This window comes from Xenopus tropicalis, chromosome 2, assembly GCF_000004195.4.
Source record: "Xenopus tropicalis strain Nigerian chromosome 2, UCB_Xtro_10.0, whole genome shotgun sequence".
NCBI classification, from domain to species: domain Eukaryota; kingdom Metazoa; phylum Chordata; class Amphibia; order Anura; family Pipidae; genus Xenopus; species Xenopus tropicalis.
The window spans coordinates 28,583,175-28,602,847 of record NC_030678.2 but is presented as its reverse complement, the minus strand read 5'-3'; the positions used below and the strand labels follow the sequence as shown (position 1 = coordinate 28,602,847).

At 40.9% G+C, this 19,673-nt stretch overlaps 1 protein-coding gene across 1 annotated transcript; it reads left to right on the top strand.

Annotated features, from left to right (window-relative positions):
• The first annotated feature begins 666 nt into the window (after positions 1-666).
• Positions 667-16,172, top strand: tomm70 (translocase of outer mitochondrial membrane 70). Its single transcript, NM_001103057.1, is given in 12 exon segments — positions 667-919; positions 6,360-6,533; positions 8,122-8,248; positions 8,620-8,729; positions 9,249-9,397; positions 10,192-10,399; positions 10,979-11,113; positions 11,632-11,739; positions 12,923-13,039; positions 13,306-13,403; positions 14,316-14,438; positions 15,165-16,172. Coding segments are annotated over 12 exon segments (1,734 nt in total). The 5' UTR covers positions 667-688; the 3' UTR covers positions 15,319-16,172.
• Positions 16,173-19,673: the final 3,501 nt, after the last annotated feature.

Below are 19,673 nucleotides of genomic sequence, written 5' to 3'. Positions count from 1 at the left end.
GTTGAGCAGTTTTCAGGGGGAACCCCAGGCTAGACCAACGCTATGTTAACTCTACCATGGGCAGGTTTGCTGCTAAGGCAGAACTGCCATTTTGCACAGATTCCTATTGGGACAATTGCAGTACTACCATTTTGCACAGATTCCTATTGGGATAGTAGCAGTTCTACCATTTTGCAGAGATTCCTATTGGGACAGTTGCAGTACTACCATTTTGCACAGATTCCTATTGGGATAGTTGCAGTACTACCATTTAGCACAGATTCCTATTGGGATAGTTGCAGTAGTACCATTTTGCACGGATTCCTATTGGGATAGTAGCAGTACCACCATTTAGCACAGATTCCTATTGGGATAGTAGCAGTACTACCATTTTGCACGGATTCCTATTGGCATAGTTGCAGTACTACCATGTTGCACAGATTCCTATGGGATAGTTGCAGTATGATATATACAGATAAATGTCGGCGCTACAGTTGCACCCCTATCGCTATGCAGCACTCAGATAAGAATCACGGAGCCCACGCTGCCTGCAGAGACGCCACATTTCCATTAGAGGCCGCAAGCACCAATTTAACCCACAACTCTCGGACCGGAAGTAGGTTCGCGTCACTACCCAGCCTGCACCACGTTTCCGCTGCTCCGCCTCCCCTGTCTCTCGCCGTGTTAGCCAGAGTAGGACGGGAAGATCATGGCTGCCTCTAAGCCAGTGGAGCCGCAAGGCGGTCCCGGGATCCCTCACTGGAAGTTGGCTCTGGCGATAGGGGCCCCGCTGTTGGTGGGCGCAGGGGCCGTGTACCTGTGGAGACGACACAAGGCGGAGAAGAGGGATAAGCAGAGAAGGACTCCGGAGGGAAGGGCCAGCCCGGTGCCAGCAGAAGGCAGCTCCACCAATAATCCCCAGGATGCCCCGCAGGAGCTGGTAAGGACATGGGCCGGGTGTTGGGGGAGAAGCCCAAGTGTGTGAGATTCCCCCAGTCACACTGAGCAGCAGCCCCGGGGTGCGAGGCTTTGTCACTTGTGACCTCTGGGTCTCACGGAAACATGGGTTCCATTCCCCAATCAGCCCCTTCTAACCCAGCGCTCAGCCCCATGGGAGATTCCCCAGGCAACTCCCTGTAACCCTGGCCTAGTTACTCCCTGCACCTCAGGCTCTACCGACCATAATGTCACCTGCAAGGGCTTAGGCTTCAAGGGGAACATAACCAAATCCATCATTGCCTGCCTCATAATAGAAATTGGCATTCTAAAGCAACTTTCCTCCATACATTATTCATTCATTCATGTTTGTGGATGTAATTGCAACTGATGACAGTGTTTTGCTGTCCCTGCTGCATTGCTGGTTCCGACTTTTAATACAATAAATCAGAACTCAGCTGAAAAACAGGCATATGAAGGAAGACTGGTTTTGCTACATTGTTCCAAGAGGGAGAACCAGCAGTGCAGCAAGTGCCGGTTACACACACTTTACATAGCAATTCCATTCCCAAATCATTTTTTGAAACAGCTGCCAGATGTTATTGAATGTCTGCTGGAAAGCTGCTCAGATTTCCATTAGGCCCAGTGTTCCTACATTATTCAACAAACTGTTTATTGGTTTTAGTGCAGTTAGCAGTGCTGTGTCACAGTAGAAATCCTGGGTCTCATTTGTCAACTGCAAATCTGTGCCTGTGTCCATGTATTATTTCCATTACAGAACTGCAGCATAACTTTGTGTTGTGACGCTAGGTGCAAGCCATGGAGCAACACAGGTGCAATACATCTGCCTGAATTGATGCGCAAGTTGCATTTCAGTTATTCAGGGCATTATGTAGCTATATGTGCAGGGAGGACTGTACTTTATGCCTGGACATTGACAGATGTAACATAGAAGCCCCCCTTGCCCTACAGCTCCATTCAGATTAATAGGCACAAGAAAACCTAGCCACAGCCACTTTGAGTATACATGTTAAGATTTTTCTCTTCCTAACGGGCAATTTCAGTGAGATACGACAAATTGGTTAAATTATCGTAAGTGTGCACCAAACAATCGTACATCTAGCAATTTTTCATTCGACGTCTGTCAGAAAATTGATTGGGTAGATTTGAAAATCTTCGTCTGTAATAATTAAATTGGTCCATTTCCAATTGTTTGCATGGCCAAGCAGGTAGTTTTCCTAGCTTCAGCTAGACGGTATTGCTTATAATGATTGTTTTCGTTGATGAGCAAATCATACTTTTAAGCCAGGGATCCCCAACCTTTTATACATGTGAGCCACTTTCAAATGTAAAATGTTTTGGAGAGCAACACAAGGGCAAAAAAAGTTCCTGGAGGTGCCAATAAGAGCTATAATTGGCTATTTGATTGCCCCTATGTTAACAGGAAGCCTACAGAAGGCTCTGTTTGCCAATTACACTGGATTTTTTGCCAATCAAAACTTGCCTCCTAACCAGAAATCAAAAATAAGCAACTGCTTTGAGGCCACTGGGAGCAACATCCAAAGGGTTGGCAAGCATTGTGTTGCTCACGAGCCACTGGTTGGGGTTCACTCTTTTAAGCAATCATTTCAAGATAAGCTTGGCCCTAGGATAATTGAAAGATCTTTTTTTAAAAAAAGCTTAATGTGTATGTCCCACTTTACTGTTTTATATCAATGAATAGGCTCTAGTTAGTTGTCAGGGGCGTCAGCATTGCCCTAAGTCAAGGCTGTCCAGCTGGAGGCCTGCAGGCCGGATGTGGCCCTGAGGTATTTTTATGGCTCTTTGCCTGCCTATTGGCTCCATATATTGCCGTGTATGACATCATCAATTTGATATTATTTGGCACCACCCTGTGAATGTCACAAGAGAGGCAATACCGCGTGTGACCGTAATGCAGGTTAGTTTGATAGAGTAGGCCTTTGCTAAAGAAATAACATTTAAAGAGACAGTATTTGCCATTGTATAAAGGCAGCCAGTTGACTAAACGACCAAACGCTAAGGTACGAAAAGTGATAATTTGGAGCCCAGTCTGAAAATCTTATGAAGCTACATTTTATACAATTATATCTGTGCGTGTATGGCCATTTTAAGCTTTCTGCTTTGTTGTATTAAGTGTCTTTATCCCTTTGTTGTATTAAGTATGTTTTATAGCTTAAAAATAAGGCCTGGGGCATATTGATCTGCCCATAAATAAATACCCTATTGATATATAAGGGAGGCGAGCTGCTTGAGGCAGATGTGGCAGTGACAGATTGTCCTTTGATGTGACCACTTCTGAGTCTTGCTCTGCCTGTCCCCATTACATTATGCTAATCAGTGACTGCTACATAGGGGCATTTTGTCACTTCCTGGCTGGGTGCAGTGGCAGTCAAGATACCCTGTGTACCATACAGATAAATGGCATATAAAGTTATACATACATACATTCACCATCACTTTAATAAGATTTATAATTGGTTTAAACAACAAATTGCCAGTGTTAGTCTGCTTCTGTTGGGAAAAGGGAAATATAATTTTAAACAACTTTGCAATATACATCATTTAAAAAAAATATGGAGATTTTTAATGTAATATTATGGTTTGGAACAGTTCCCTAAGCCTGGTCCCCTGTTCTGCTGATCTGGCTGACTACTTTAAAACTAAAATACAACTGCATCCACTCACAAAATCTGTGTTATAGAAGATATATAGAATATTATTTTCACACTCCTCCTGTTGTGTTTGGGGATCTTTGTTTCTTTTGCTTTTTCCTTTGTGGCAGATCTGAATGCTAAAAAAAAATGTTACTTCAGATAAAACAAACCTGTTTCTCCAGGTTTTTTTAAAGCGCAAATAAATGGCCAAGACTGTCCAAGGGTTTGCTTTGTTGGTATTGAGTTATAGGGCTGATGAGCCTCTACCCATGCTTTACCAGCGGAACCTGCAAGGTAAGGGGTCCCTCAGGTAAACTGAATGTGGCTGCTACACTAGGGAAGTGATAGAGCAGCCATTTGCCTTAATAGCAACAATATGTATGCAAAGTGTTTCAGACTCAGAAATATATTTGTTGCTTTATGTAAAGTAGTACAGTTTGGCAAGCCCTATGAAACCCGAGCATGAATTACAGACCCTTACATTGTGTGGGGTTTCCCTATGGTTTTGTGGTTGAATGGGTGTTGCTTGTAGTGCCTCGTGCAGCTGCTCTCCAGTTTAGCTTTCACTTTCACTTAGATGTGACTATGAGCTCCCTTTATGGCAAAGCAGTAACTATATTGTGGATAAATCATTATGTCCTGTTGTATTTAGATAAGGGAGTGTTAATAAGGAAGTACATTCATTGGAACCAGATGCAAGACTTTGCTGTATGGTGACTCTGTTAGGCTGATAAACTAAAGAACACAAATTTGCCTCACGTAAACTGAAACTAGTAGCCTAATTGCGCTTATGTACCTGCTGCATTGGTACAACCCGACTGTGACATTGTGCGGGTCAGATAATAGTGTGTGTGTTTGTGTAACTGTTGCACATGTCTAAGCTGCTTTGTACTTTGTGCTGATTCCAAAGTCTGTATGTACAGACCCACATAACCCACTTCTCCCTGGGACAGGCAACAGAATGGCTAGTCAAGCTGCATTCTCATTTTGGTTCACACTAAGGGCGAAGATACACGAGGCGATTAGTCACTGCAAGTGTTTGAAAAGTTGCGGCGACTAATCCGTGCAGCGGAATTCGGGCACACTTAGTCGCCGCAACGCCTGTTATAGTGTATGGGCGAAAAGTTGCAGTAACTAATCACCCCATGCGTCTTTGCCCTAATCGCTCGGCAGCTTACATTGCTACTTGTGGGTTCCATACCAACCAAAGGGCTGTATGCAGGATGCATTGTCCTTGTGCATGTGGACTTTAAGATCCTGCTAAATTACAAAAATACGCAGGCAGGTTCATTAGCGTCTGGTGTAGGTGTGCAAGTTTATGGCAAAGGCTAGATTGTAAGCTAAGTAGAGGAATAATGATGAAGGTGTCTGGGAATAGTCTGGGATAAGCTTCTTTCTTAGGATACAAACATAACCATGATGTCAGTGAGGGTTCTGCCAAGCTGGGCCTGAGCTGCACGAGCCTATATCCCATGTCTTGGTATGTTCAGCTGTTATAGGCTCAACTATATGTGGCCATACATGTACCTGCTGTGATACGACAAACTCGTGATAGATAAATCAAATTGGTCTACCCATTTCAAGAAGTAGGCTGTTAATTATAGATTTGTTGGGGTTAAATGTTTCTCTGCTGCTACTAAGTAAAAAAAATTAGATTATACAATTTCCATGGAGCTTTTTCATTTAACAGTTTCTGCCTATTCTAGCATGTGCCAGGTCCTTTTTTGGATCAATGCAATATCAATGCTCACTGTAGCAATCAGCCCAGCATTGGCTCGTGGCCCGCAAAGGAGTATGGCAGCTCAGCATTCACTAAATCACTTAGATTGCTGGGGAAGCGCTGCCTCTAACCTCCCCATGAAAGGCCCAATGCTTTAGCAATTTATTTTATTTGGACCACTACCATTTACCCCTTGTTGTTTTCTATGTAATGTGAGTTATAGCTTTAGCCATGAAGCGTCTATTTGCACCTATCAGAAAATCTGCAATCCTGATACTGAACTGTAAACAAAGTAATAAACACCATGCTAAGCAGCTTTGTATTAAATATTTAATTCCTGTTATTACTGCTAAAATGCTAGATAGATGTTCCCAGTAGATAATAATTTGCTATATAATGATCTGTTTGAACCATAAACTAATACTAAATAATAATGCACATAATAAAATAAATCTTAGATTTTGAAGACAATAAATATAGGGCTTTGTTCCCCATTTTGACTATAAAAGTGACCATACACTGGCTGATAAAAGCTGCTGATGGCAGCTTATTGGACCATGTATGGGGCCCTCCGACAGGCCCACCTCACTGATATCGGGCAGGTTTAGAAATCCTGTCGAGGCAAGCAGCGTGTCGGCTCATTGATAAAGTTCTTGCCCCAACAGCCTGCATCCCATCAATGTTATCTGATCACTGGGTCTGAGGGCCAAATTATCTAATCAATAGCTCAACTCATGGTGGGCATATCGGGGAAAGATCCGGTTGTTTGACGACCTTGCCAAACAAGGGGATCTTTTCGTTTGTGGCTAGCGTGACTTCCATCACCCACCTCTTCTCTTTCTTGAGTGCTAAAGCAGCACTCTGCTATTGTGTCTCAAAAACTGTGGGCTTTGTTCTTTTTAAATAGCGCCATTTGCATTTGATGATCCAAGTAAGTGCAGGCAGCAGAAATAAAAGTCTTTCTGAAAGCATTCATGTTAACTGTCTTATTCTGGAACTGTCCTTATTCTTATTTGGTTTTGCCTAATATGTTTAATGTGTTTTTTCAGAGCCCCTTAGAAAAAGCCCAAGCTGCAAAGAACAAAGGAAACAAATATTTTAAGGCAAGCAAATACGAGCAGGCCATCCAGTGTTACACAGAAGCCATCAGCCTCTGCCCTGTTGATACTAAGAGCGATTTGTCTACTTTCTATCAGAACAGAGCAGCAGCACATGAGCAGTTGGTAAGTACAGACATATAGTAAATGTGCTGAGCCCATCAGCCAGGTTTCCGACTATTGGCCTTGTAGCTTAATAACAGCAGCAATCTGGTTTCAATGTGTGATAAGATCTCTGTGCTGCAACTTGTAGTACATCAAAAGCTGGGGCCATACCAGAAACTGAATTAAGTACAGGTATGGAATCCATTATCCAAAAACCATCCAGAAAGCTCTGTTACGCAAAGGCCATCTCCCATTGACTCCATTATAATCAAACAATTCAAATTTTAAAAATGATTTCCCTTTTCTTTTTAATAATAAAACAGTACCTTGTACTTGATCCCAATTAAGAATCCTTTTTGGAGGCAAATCAATCCTATTGGGTTTATTTTAAGGAGTCGTCCACCTTTCAGTTAGATTTTATTATGATGTAGAGAGTAATATTATAAGACGATATGCAATTTATCTTTATTTTTTATTTGTAGTTTTTGTAGTTATTTCACGTTTTGTTCAGCATTTCTCCAGATTGGAGTTTTAGCAGCTATCTGGTTGCTAGGAGCCAAATTATCTTAGCAACCAGGGAGTGGTTGGAATAAGAGACTAATAAATGAACAGGAGATGAAAAAAAGGTATCAGTGACCCCCCATTTGAAAGCTAGAAAGAATCTGAAGAAGGCGGCAATAATTAAAAAACTACAAGTAATCAAGACTAATTAAAAGGCTCCTTAGAACGGGCTATTCTATAACATACTAAAACTTATCTAAGGTAAACCACCCCTTTAATGTATTTTTAGTAGACTTAAATGAAAACCCTAGGTCCCACACATTCTGGATAACCGTTCCCATACCTGTAATTAGACATTACATTCTTTATTGTTGCAAACTTCACCTAATTCTGGTAATGGGCTCCCTGCTAGACAGCCAAAAGTGTCCATACTTTAGAGTGACCTATAGTTGCTCCAGAGAAATTTGTGTAATGGACAAAATAACCTTATATTCAGCCTTGGTCTTCAGATTAATATTAATTTAGTCTGGGCCTGTACATCCGATGTTGTGCACCTCTGCTGGCTTAAAATTACACTGTGGAGCCCTTTGTTTTGCTGCATGGTAATGATTTTTCATGCAGTTTAATTTTTCGGCTGAATTGCATAATGATCAGCCAATGTAAGAATGATGAATAACTGATGACCGAATGGGGCATATGTTACGGCACATCGTCCAACCCAGAGGAACTCAAATCTGGCCTGTATTCTGTGCATGTATGTTTGTAGCCAACTGTCAGTAATATCCACCCTTTTGTCCTGTAGCAACAGGCAAAATGTTCTGAATACATCTGCTGGGCATTCCTGCAACTGTTCTCTTTAAAGACCATTGCCTCTCAATACTGACTAGCCACCAAAATGTTTTAATACTAATCAAATGCATTGGAAAAATGCAGAGCTTGAATTTGTTGGAACTTGGTGCTCTTGAATTGATTTAAATACTGTTCTATTGGTATTGTGTAAATGATAGCACCTTGGCATCTCTATTCTAATTTAGAAGGTCTGTTCCCACAATGCTGGGAGTTAGTGTTATCCATGACTTACCGTTTTTTTTTTTTTTTTCCTTTTCAGCAAAACTGGAAGGAAGTAGTACAGGACTGCACTAAGGCAGTGGAGCTAAATCCAAGATATGTGAAAGCACTGTTCAGACGTGCCAAGGCCCATGAAAGGCTTGACAACAAAAAAGAATGCTTGGAAGGTATTCTTTTCCTTATTGTTTGACATTACACTGTCTCTGACATAAGAACTACAGATTTTATCTGCTTAAACTGCTGGCTATAAAAACAAAAACACTAAGGGCTCTGGCACACGAGGGAGATTAGTCGCCCGCGACAAATCTCCCTTGTTGCGGGCGACTAATTTCCCCGATATGACATCCCAGAGGCAACTTCGGCGATTTCCGGCAATCGCGGCGCCACGTATGCCATCCCACCAGCCGGTGGGATTTCATATAGGGGAGATTTGTCGCGGGTGACTAATCTCCCTCGTGTGCCAGAGCCCTTAATCTGAGCAGCTATTATTATGATGGCATGTTTGCCCCGAGTCTAATGTTTTGTCTCCTGATGATAGATGTTACTGCTGTATGCATCTTGGAGGGCTTCCAGAACCAACAGAGCATGTTCCTTGCAGACAAAGTTCTTAAGTTGCTCGGAAAAGAAAAAGCCAAAGACAAGTACAAGGTATTGCTGAGATGTGGTCGATTTGTTATTGTCACAGGCAAATTGGCAGATTTATGGTTATTGCATGACCATTGGTACTTATGCTCTCTGATATGCAGAGGGGTTGCAGCTTTGTGGGTTCTCTTTGTTGTTTATCTATTTGTATAATGGATAATATTAGCCTCTAACATGTCTGCCCATGAGCTGATGAGCTGGGGGGGGAGGGAGGTAATATCAGGAGGACCAACCTAAAAACCTTTAAATTGTCTGTCAGAAATGGGCTAATGCATAGTGGAGTGCAGGCAGCTTTGCGCAAGAGAATTTCTAAAGTGCATCCTCTCTTCAAAGCCTAACCTATTCTTGTTGCTTCCATCCCTATACATGAAGTTTTTCCCCCATTAGTTACAGATAAGCGTGGGCTCCACTAGGCCCGTAGCTGACCGGTGCTTCATAATGCATAAGTCTAATTTCTTAGTTAGCCTGGGATATAAGATATAAATATTTTCTCTTTGCTAAAACATTTTTTTTTATTTTTATCAGAACAGAGAACCACTCATGCCTTCACCCCAGTTCATCAAATCGTATTTCAGCTCTTTTACTGATGACATAATTTCTCAACCTCTGCAAAAAGGAGAGAAGTCTGATGAGGATAAAGACAAAGAGGGGGAAGCTGCTGTGGTGAAAGAAAAGTAAATCTGCTTATATTTATTTGATGTTCATTTGTGATGCTCAGTACAATATACATCATGCAAGTATATATCGCTACCAGTAGCACTCACTGCTACGGGATACTTCTGCAGACCGGTCACTATGAAAAATACGTTTTCAAACAAATCACTTTAATTAAAAAACATCACGTTACATCTTTTGTGCTTCAAGAGCAGTTAATCATAGGCTGGATGTGGTTGTATTTGGTTTGCTTTAATCTCCTCCCCAACTGAGATTCATTAGTCAGATTGAAAAGATGAACTTTTTGTGAATTGCAGTCCTAATGGCTGGGCATTTGGCTCAAGCTGATTTTACCCATAACTCGAATGGTCAAATCAGGTAATGATCTGCCTATTTTGTGACCTGGCCATAGTAGAGTGCATCATTAACATATGGCTAGATCAAAGGAAATGCAGATTCAATAAGAGTTGCCAATTTGTTGTGCACCCCTTCAGTGAATCTAATCACTAACCTAGGACCCCAAACTGGCTTCTGTACTAAAAAAGCACCAAGCCAGTTTATGTAACACTCCTTTCTTCATTTTCCCAGGGATCCCTTGCCTGTAAATGCCCAATATAGTAAAGTCAGGAGTTTTACTGTACTGTGCATGCTCTGCTCCTGGACTGGTGAAAGGAATCATGGGAAAATACTGTATGAAGTCTTTGGCACTACCACTGTCTACTAGCCGTTCATATGTTGTCATTATCATCATTTTAAAATTAACATTCGTGCTGTATCTAATTTGCTTTTATTATTTTTTTATTTTTTCCTTAAGGTCTGGTTATTTAAAGGCAAAAAAATATATGGAAGAGGAGAATTATGACAAAATAATCAGTGAATGCACAAAGGAGGTGGAATCAGTAGGCAAATATGTAGCTGAAGCTCTGTTACTAAGAGCCACGTTCTACCTGCTTATTGGAAATGCTGCTGCTGCAAAACCAGACTTGGATCAAGTCATAAGCATGGAAGAATGCAATGTTAAGGTAAGGAGATTTATTTTATTTCCTAGTGCAATCCTGCCATGCCCCACCAGTTCTACTTCTAAAGAAATTGCACTGCTTGATAAAAAGCAAAATCATTCTATAATAGTGTGTTCACACTATTCCTTTAAAGATAATGTTTAAAGGGGTGATTCAACGTTAAGATAACTTTTAGTATGTTATAGATTGGCCAGTTCTAAGCAGTTTTTTAGATAGTCTTTATTTTTTTGGAATTATTTGACCCCAGTAGCCAAAAAAACTGCTCTGTGAGGCTACAGCTTTGTTATTGTTAGTTTTTGATTACTTATTTTTCTGTTTATATACCAATCTATATACCTACCGACCAGATGATATTATCTTACTGTCAACATCATATTAAAAGTTAGCGCAAAGGTGAACAACCCTTTTAAACACTGATGATTACAATTAGATCAGTACTGAATAAAGAGTGCATATTTGGCTGGTTGAATTTACCAGGACTTTATCACAAATAATGTACAATAAAACTTCCAAGCAACCATATTTGTCCCAACTTAAAGCAAGGTTGCGATTTTATTCTGTTTTTATTTGTTTTCTCCCTAGCTACGTGCAAATGCCCTTATCAAACGAGGGAGTATGTACATGCAGCAGCAGCTGCCTGCTCTTTCTACCCAAGACTTTAACATGGCAGCAGATATTGATCCCCAAAATGCTGATGTCTATCATCACAGAGGGCAGGTGAGTGCCATAAACATTGCACTGACTGGTTAAAGATTCATCCATGGGCAGTATTAGTGGCAATACTTGGATTAACACTGCTGTTTTCATGCCTGACCTTCAGGCAATGGAGCTTGGGCCCAATGGAGCCAATGTGCCCTGCACTCTCCTCTTGTCTTCCCAAATGTGCAGACAGCATGTCTGGTTCTCTCCAAGCCCACTGAGCAGGAAGTTACAAATTCCAACTGTTTCCTATAGCGCTTAGCTGATTAAGACATTCTTAAACACATTAAAAGAATATTTTACATGGTAACTATACATTCTGCTCAACACACAACCTCTAACTGTTTTACTTTCCACCCTTGAAACAGTAAATTGTATAGGGAAATCGCAACCAGAGTAGCAGAACTGTCGTCTTGTTAATACATTTTTTTGGTAAAATGTATTTTACATTTCATGAGAATTTTTTTTAGAAGGAATAAGTACAGATGTCTGAACACTGCATGCAAAAGGACTTATTGCCTTGTTTTTATTCTTAGCTAAAAATCCTTTTAGACCAAGTAGAAGATGCTGTTGAAGACTTTGATGAATGTATCCGATTGCGGCCGGATTCTGCATTAGCTCAAGCACAGAAATGTTTTGCACTGGTGAGTACCTTCACGCCTTTCTATAGTATAGGATAGGGGGCAAGAAGGTGAATATGGAGTAGGCAGGAAGATTTGCAGCGAAATTAATGGTGCCAACAAGACACTAACTGCTTATGCAGATATAGGAATGCCACCCAGTGTTCTATTTCAATTACTTTTTCCTAGTCAATGCTAGACCATGCTCAGAGGTGCACTGACCACCAGTTAAAGGGTTAAACAAACAATTTTGTGGTTTCTTCATTCTGTAATAGTACCTTTGTACTTGCATTTAACCAATCGAGAGTTAATGCGTGTTGCTAGCAAAACTGACTGGATTGAGCCTGGAATGAATGGCTTCAGTAAGGTCAGTAGGTTCAGCACACTTGTTGCAGAATCAACCTTGCATCTAGAAGTTTTAGGTGGTCCCTGTTTGCTACTTTTTTCAAGGTGAATTTGCTGCATCGAGGGAAACACCATGCCTTGTTTCCAAACTGAATAGCACACCTACACCTTTTAACGTTTGCTTGGTGCTCAGTATGGAGGGCTGGCATCTTCCCAAAAGCCTAATATAGAAAATGACTGGCATGACAGAGGTTTTGCAAGCAGGTAGAGCCCTGCTAGTTTAGTATGTAAACTGCGTTCCACCAAAATGATATAGTTTACATGATAAACTAGCAGGGTTACCCACTTGCAAAACCTCAGTTGTGCCAGTAATTTTATATATTGTTTCCAACTGCCCAGTCTTAGGCTGATAGTGTTACAGGACCCGTGGATTTGGGCTAACAAAGGATTACAGAGCAAGTCATGGGTCGCAGTTTTTACAACTTATTTTGCCTGTCGATGTCAATGCACATATCCAAGCCCTTTCTGATGATGTCCCTGTCTATACTACCTCTAATTTGTACATTAACATACAGAGTGGGTGCCAGAAAAATGCTTTGTGGGCGGCTTGGTTTGGGTATTTACCAACCTTCTCATCACTGTTGCTCAAGCCCTGATCAGATTTCAGTTGGGGGGGTGGCAAATGTATCAGCCCTGTACATGGGTTAAAAAGCTGCTGGATTAAACAAGAATTGCTGATTCTGCTGCTTTTTCTGCAAAATGGCTTTTTAGGCTGTTAAAAGGGAAAAAAATGTATATGGTATAAGTAGCACCTTTGTTTTTTGCTTGTAAAAAGATTCTTTATCTGCCCTTTGCCTTGTAGTACCGGAAAGCATATACCGGCAGCAACCCTTTACAGATCAAGGAAGCTATGCAAGGTTTTGAAGATGTCATTACCAAGTTCCCAAAGTGCGCAGAAGGTTATGCACTGTATGCTCAGGTAAGGAACCCAGTGCTCTTTCATTAACTTATGTGATATCTAGCATTGGCAAGCTCTCTGGCATGTGTTAATGGTTTCATGCTCTTGGGTATAAAGTGCAATATTTATACACACCTATAGGTTATTTCCCTTTATTTCAAAGACAGTGACAACTCTTATGTAATTGGTGCCCAATGCAATGCATTGCCAATAAATACACAAGCCAGGTAAATACAACAAGTCCCCTAATAACTTAATTATTATAACCTCAATTCTTCTGTCCCCAGGCGCTAACAGACCAGCAGCAGTTTGGGAAAGCTGATGAAATGTATGATAAATGCATAGATCTTGAGCCTGACAATGCCACCACTTATGTTCATAAAGGGTAAGTGTCACCATACAAATATTAACATTTTTTGTGAATTTCTCTTGGTTTGTACCATTATAGGATCTTGTATCCGGAAACCTGTTATCCAGAAAGGGAAGGCCTTTTTCTTTATAATAAAACTCAATCTTGTACTCGATATAATTAATCCTTATTAGAGGCAAAACAATCCTTTTGGCTTTATATAATGTTTAAATTAGTTTTTGAAGACAAAGTATGAAGATCCAAATTACGCAAAAATACCTTTTCTGGAAATCCACAGGTCCCCAGCATTCTGTATAACAGGTCCCGTGCCTGTACAACATAAGAGCAAAGCTAGATGGTTACTAAGCAAGTAAGCTACTATAGTGAGTAGTAAGGACCAGGCACGAAGTGATCACAGGGAATATCATTGGATACTGGCTATAGCAATCCTGGCTGGCTGTATATTAGGGATTTTAGATATTTTATATATCTTTATATTTTTTTTCAGAGCCATTATTCCACAGAGCAAAACAAGATCCAGTTGCCCTTTAAAGGCTTACTAACATTTGCCACACATCTGCAGACAGTGATTACATATTTCAGTATTTGGGACAGTAATGGGGGGGGGCACCGTGGATCACTGGTTAGATCTTCTGCCTTGCAGCAATTTAGGTCTTGAGTTTGTACTTTCCCCCTGTGCCTCCATGGGTTTCCTTGGCTGCTATGGTTTCCTCATACAGTCCAAATACAGACAGTCTTACTGGATTCTGATTTAGTTGATACTAGCGTGTGTGAATGTGATAGGGACCTCTTACTGTTATCTCCACTGAGGGTGAGGAATGATGCAAATGTATGCTTAATCTTGCTGAATCCAATTGCATTTGCCCTTTAAAAGAATATTTTTATTTTGTTTTTAATTTTTCAATAATTTTTATGTTCTGTTTACAGCTTACTTCAGCTCCAATGGAAACAGGACTTGGAGAAAGGCTTAGATCTCATTAGCAAGGCCATAGAAATCGATAACAAATGTGATTTTGCCTATGAAACAATGGGGACTATAGAGGTCCAAAGGTAAGATTATGTGCTTTTAATTCATGTTTTCCTGTTTTGCTGTGTAAAGCAATTACGTTATTAACATTTGGCCCTCACAGCAAAGGCAGAAGTGGCAAATTACAATGCCCTCTTCTAGCACTTAAAGGGGAACTCCACCCAAACACAACTTTAGCTTTTTAAAAAGTAAACATAATTTCAAGCAACTTTGCAATATACATCCGTTTTCATAATTTTAAATGTAATAATATGGTTTGGAACAGTTCCCTAAGCCCCCTGTTCCCCTGCTGATCTGGCTGGCTACTTTGATACTCAAATAAAATGTATGAGTAGTCGCCTTTCCTCAGCCTGCCTTCAGGCTGCATCCTCCCAATCCCACAATTCTCAACACATGGGTTATGTAGTTCCTGCATGCTGTCTGTAAACTGTTTAGAAATTGTTACAATATGTAGTATCAATGTTTAGGCCCTCCTCCCCTGCCAGGATTACAGATTATCTAGAAATAGAACTACTGTTTTGCAGTGTATAAAAGTGGTATTTATTTATACTTTTTGAAGGAACAGATTACAGTGATAGGTATATTAGGAATTTCTGTGTTGTGTGGGGCTCTATAACAAATTTTGGTTTGGAGTTCCCCTTTAAATTATAGTTATATTTATTACTGCTGCAGTCACTTGAAAATGTTTTAATCAGAAACAATTGTGTGCTTACTATTACATGTAACACCCTTTCTCTTTTCCTCTTTAGGGGAAATCTAGACAAAGCCATTGAGATGTTCAACAAAGCCATCAATCTGGCCAAGTCAGAGATGGAAATGGCCCACCTCTACTCACTATGTGATGCTGCTTATGCCCAGACAGAAGTTGCAAGGAAATATGGGTTGAAGCCCCCAACACTGTAAGACTCTCCCCAAGACTCTCACTCTCTCTCCCGGGAAAGCAAAGTGCTCTGAGACGATGTTTCTTACAAAGGAGAGCAATAAGCGGAGCAGCGGAACTGTGTCATTCTGCTTGTGGCATTGTCATTCCTTCCTTCTGTTAGCTGTTGTTGGTGTTCTGGGAGTGGGAGTCTGCCATTGTCTCCAGGGTTTCCCCTTGCAAGAGAAATGTCCATGGCGGCAGGGGGGAAACCAAGGTATCGTTGCATGAGAGCAGAAGGATATTGTCAGCCATGCAAATAAAACTGCTGAGTTGGGGTTTTTTCTGTTCTGACTTGGGGTTGGGCACTGTGTTTTTGTTTTTTTTTTTCTCCTTACATTTATATTTTAATATTTTGGTAATTTTTTTACATGATAATTTTGTTGGCCAGATGATTTCAGTTTATTCAGACACCTTTCTCTATTACCTTCTCTAAGTCACAGACAGCTGATTGTTTTGGGTAACGATAAAACAACTGTTCTCAATATGGCAGCTTGGAAACCAATATTCAGCGCGTGCGTCATCTATTTCCACTGTCATTTCTAAAGTTTTTAATTCACTGTATAACCCCATAGCCCCCCAGGTATTCCTAACTCTGCAGTACTGCCCCACTGGGTGCTGGCTCCCCACACCATACCCACAGCCTTTGGAGTTAACTGATTTCAATGATTTGGGAAATGTTTTTCTGAAGAGCGCTACAGATTTCTCCCCTGTGTACCTAACATGTCATTGTAAGATTTTTCTCAACAGGCGCACCTTGTACGTATTTTCCTTTTTAATGTTAATTTATGTTCCAGAGAATCATGCTTGCATATAAATGATACCTTATGGACCATCATACTGTGCTGTTCATTGTGGTGTATTTTCCTTTTTTTCCCCCTTCTCACCCCTTCATTTGTACACCAGTGCCCACAACACAGTGTTCGGTGTATGCAAGATTTATTACATACATACATACAAGTGAAATAACCCACATTGCCACAATAGAATAGAAGTCTGTACAAAGCGTGGGGTTTTCATACAAGTATGGTGCCTGCTATAGAATATTCAGTCCCCTCTGCCACAAAGGCCACTATTTCTAAACCTATGAGTACATTGGTGCCCAAAGAAAATGAGTGAAAGCCTTGATTACTAGGGAAGGTGTCTGTTTATTCTTTGCTTTATGGAGGAATTGTGCATATGTCTTTGGATGAGACCATTAGATGTATGGCTTGAGGTTACTGCAGTAAAAAGCTGTAGGCCCAGGAGAACAACTATATGAAGACATCCTTGAATCGGTACCGAAAGCTGTAGCTCTTTTAGGGAAGACTAAAAAGAGTTTTTAGTGCTAGAAAGTATCCTTTTACTACAGTGTTGTGCAACATTTTACATGTAGTGGGCCAATTATCATCATCATGCATGTTCCAAGGCAGAGTTATATTAAAGTGATGTCCTACAAGAAAGTCAGTGTAGCCTTTGAACTGGAAGAGGGGAACCAGGTCTAGCTCACAGGCCTCCACTTGGGCATCCCTGCTTTAATATATTTCCCAGCTTCACCATCATAATATTTCATCAACATTGAAAAGCAGGTAAGAAAGTCTTAACTGTCTGTGCTGCCATTTGCAGGAAAATCTGATCTGCTCCAGACTGTGAGGCTTTAGAACCAGAACAACTGGCAAAGAAATAGCAGATTTGTACTGCCATCCATGCTGTTTGTTTGCTGCTTCTACTCTTTGGACCAGCATTTCACCAGTACCTCCTTAACTATTATTAAATATTGCCTTATTGGCCATCCTGTTATGGTTGCAAGACTTTAACTAGAGCAAGACAATGTTTAAGCTCCTGATATTGGATGGTTTCCAATACATGGGCACATTGCTGTTTCAGCCATTCATCAATAGAAGACTAAGGACAGCAAACCAAAATCCCACTGTAACTGACCCTTCCAGGAGTATGTGGCAGAGCAAACTGGCATTCTCTCCAAATCTCCCCCATAAAGGCCGTGCCTGAAACCCCCTGCCCTAAGTGTTCTACATAAATCTGCCCATGGCTGACTTCTGGATGGGCTTCCTAGAATATCTAGGAGAGAGCAAATAAGCATTCTCATTAGCTCTTACTGTTGCTGACTCTCTAATTGGCTGCTGCAATTAATTAAGGGGGCACAAACTGAGTTTGGGAACATGTGGTGTTGCTTCAATACACTATAAAAAGCAGTATTATTAGGAATTGGTGCTACCTTGGCTTTCATGGAGTTTCATGGTAAGGCTGTGGGTGGCATAAAAAGCCTAAAACAGGATATGTGATTGGTTGCTGTCATCACATATTTACCTCCATTATTTTATCCCATTTGATTTGTTCCATTATTTCTGATATTGCCCTATTATTACCCACCACACCAGGCCCAGATACCCATGTGCATATCTTTAGTTAGTTATGCCTAAAAATTCATAGATTTCAACTTTATTTGCTTTCTACACTGAATATTACTGGTTGAGTGAATTTTTGAATGGTTGGCTGAGTTTGTTGCATTGGAGCCATTTCAGACATGTTCTACTGAGTTGTTAATATTTACCCTGAAACATTGTTCGATGCTGTCATGGCCTGTGTTTCTGAAGACTGATGCCATCATGGATGACTGGGTAAAAATGAGCGATACTGATGCACAAGTATGGCAGCTCGGGCTTCATGCGCCTCTCCGTGTATCTGCGCAAAAGGGCTTTTCAGACTCTTTATTGACATTTCAGTACACATGTACCGATTCTTTGGGTCGATGCTTACTAGAAGAAAAAAGTCTTATTGTGAAGTCTTGGAGAACCTTCTTCCAGGTGTTTTATTTGCATGGCTTTCTCACCCACCGTAGTGCCATTGGTTTGGTAGCGCATGTGCTAGATGCAGCTGGCCACCCAGCCCCTTCTGCTTGCCTCTTATCTGAAGACTTGACACTGCACTAAAATAACATTTTGTCTGTATTTTGTTTTTTTTTGCTTTTTGTTTGGGTTTTTCTTTTTGTAAATGAGCCCCATCAAAATATAATTCCATGCAAATAAATGTTGTATAAATACATCTAGAATGTGTATGTTGTGTTTGATTTGAGATGGAAAAGAAACCTTTATTCCAAATCTTCTCATTGGCCACCTTTGCCCAGTTGAGATGGGCTTGGGGGTTCGTCAGCACTATCTGATGGGACACTGATTGGCCAGCAGAGACTATAAGTAACATTTTAAGAATTTGGATTTGATTCTGCTGAAAAAGGACTAATCCCAAACTGAATCTTTGATTCGGTGCATCCCTAATAATAAGGGGCCCAGGACAGAGCCTTGAGGAACCCCCTCAGAAAGAGGTAAGGGAGAAGATGAGGCTCCATTGTAAGAGACAGTGAAGGAGCAATATGACAGGTAAGATGAAGACCAGCACAGGGCAGTGTCACAAAGGGCAAGGGAGTGGAAGTACTGGAGTAGTAAAGGTGATCAAGTGTCAAAAGCAGCTGAGAGATCAAGTAGTATTAGTAGTGAGTAGTGGTTATTGGCTTTAGCCAATGAGGTCACTAGTTAGTTGGGTTTGAGCAGTTTCTGTGGAGTGTTGTTGTCTAAAACCAGATTGTAGGGGATCCAGCAGGCTATTGTCAGAAAGGAATAGTGTCACTCAGTTGTAAACTAGGCGCTCAAGTCATTTAGAGATGAAAGGGAGCAGAGAGAGAGATAGGCCGAAGGTTCCCAAAATTGGAGGGATCAAGACAGAGTTTTTTTAGGATGGGGGTTACAAGTGCATGTTTCAGTTGGGATGGAAAGGTTCCAGTGAGAGATTGAATAGATGAGTTAGAGCTTTGATATGACAGGGATTAGCATTGCGTAGAAGTCTGGAAGGAATGGGGGTCAAGTGGGCAGATAGTAAGGTAAGAGGAAGCCAAAAATTTTAATTCATTCTTCAGTCCTTTTCATAATGAAATGTCCCCCACCCCCCTTTGTAGAAAAGGCTGGCATCACATTTTGACTTGTGTCATTTTAGCAACTTCTCCAAGATTTAGTCCTGTTTTTTCTCCCACACTCGCAGGCCATGGTTCCACATTGCAGGGTACAGGTGCATTTATTTCTAAATAAATACATGAGTGATTGATGCCACAAACCGTGCCCATTGGCAGTCCTGTACTGTAATTCTGATGAGATGATTGGCCGGTTCAGTTTAGTGTTTCCAACACCTAACATTACAATGACCAGTTATTGTAATAAACAACCGAGTAACAGGATTTGCACAGAAAGTGACATGGTTGTTTATTTAAGCTGTTAAAGGGAACCTAAACCTTCCATAAGTGATAATAGGGCAATGTTTTTGTGTATAGTTAGGAGCCTTGAAACAAACAGTT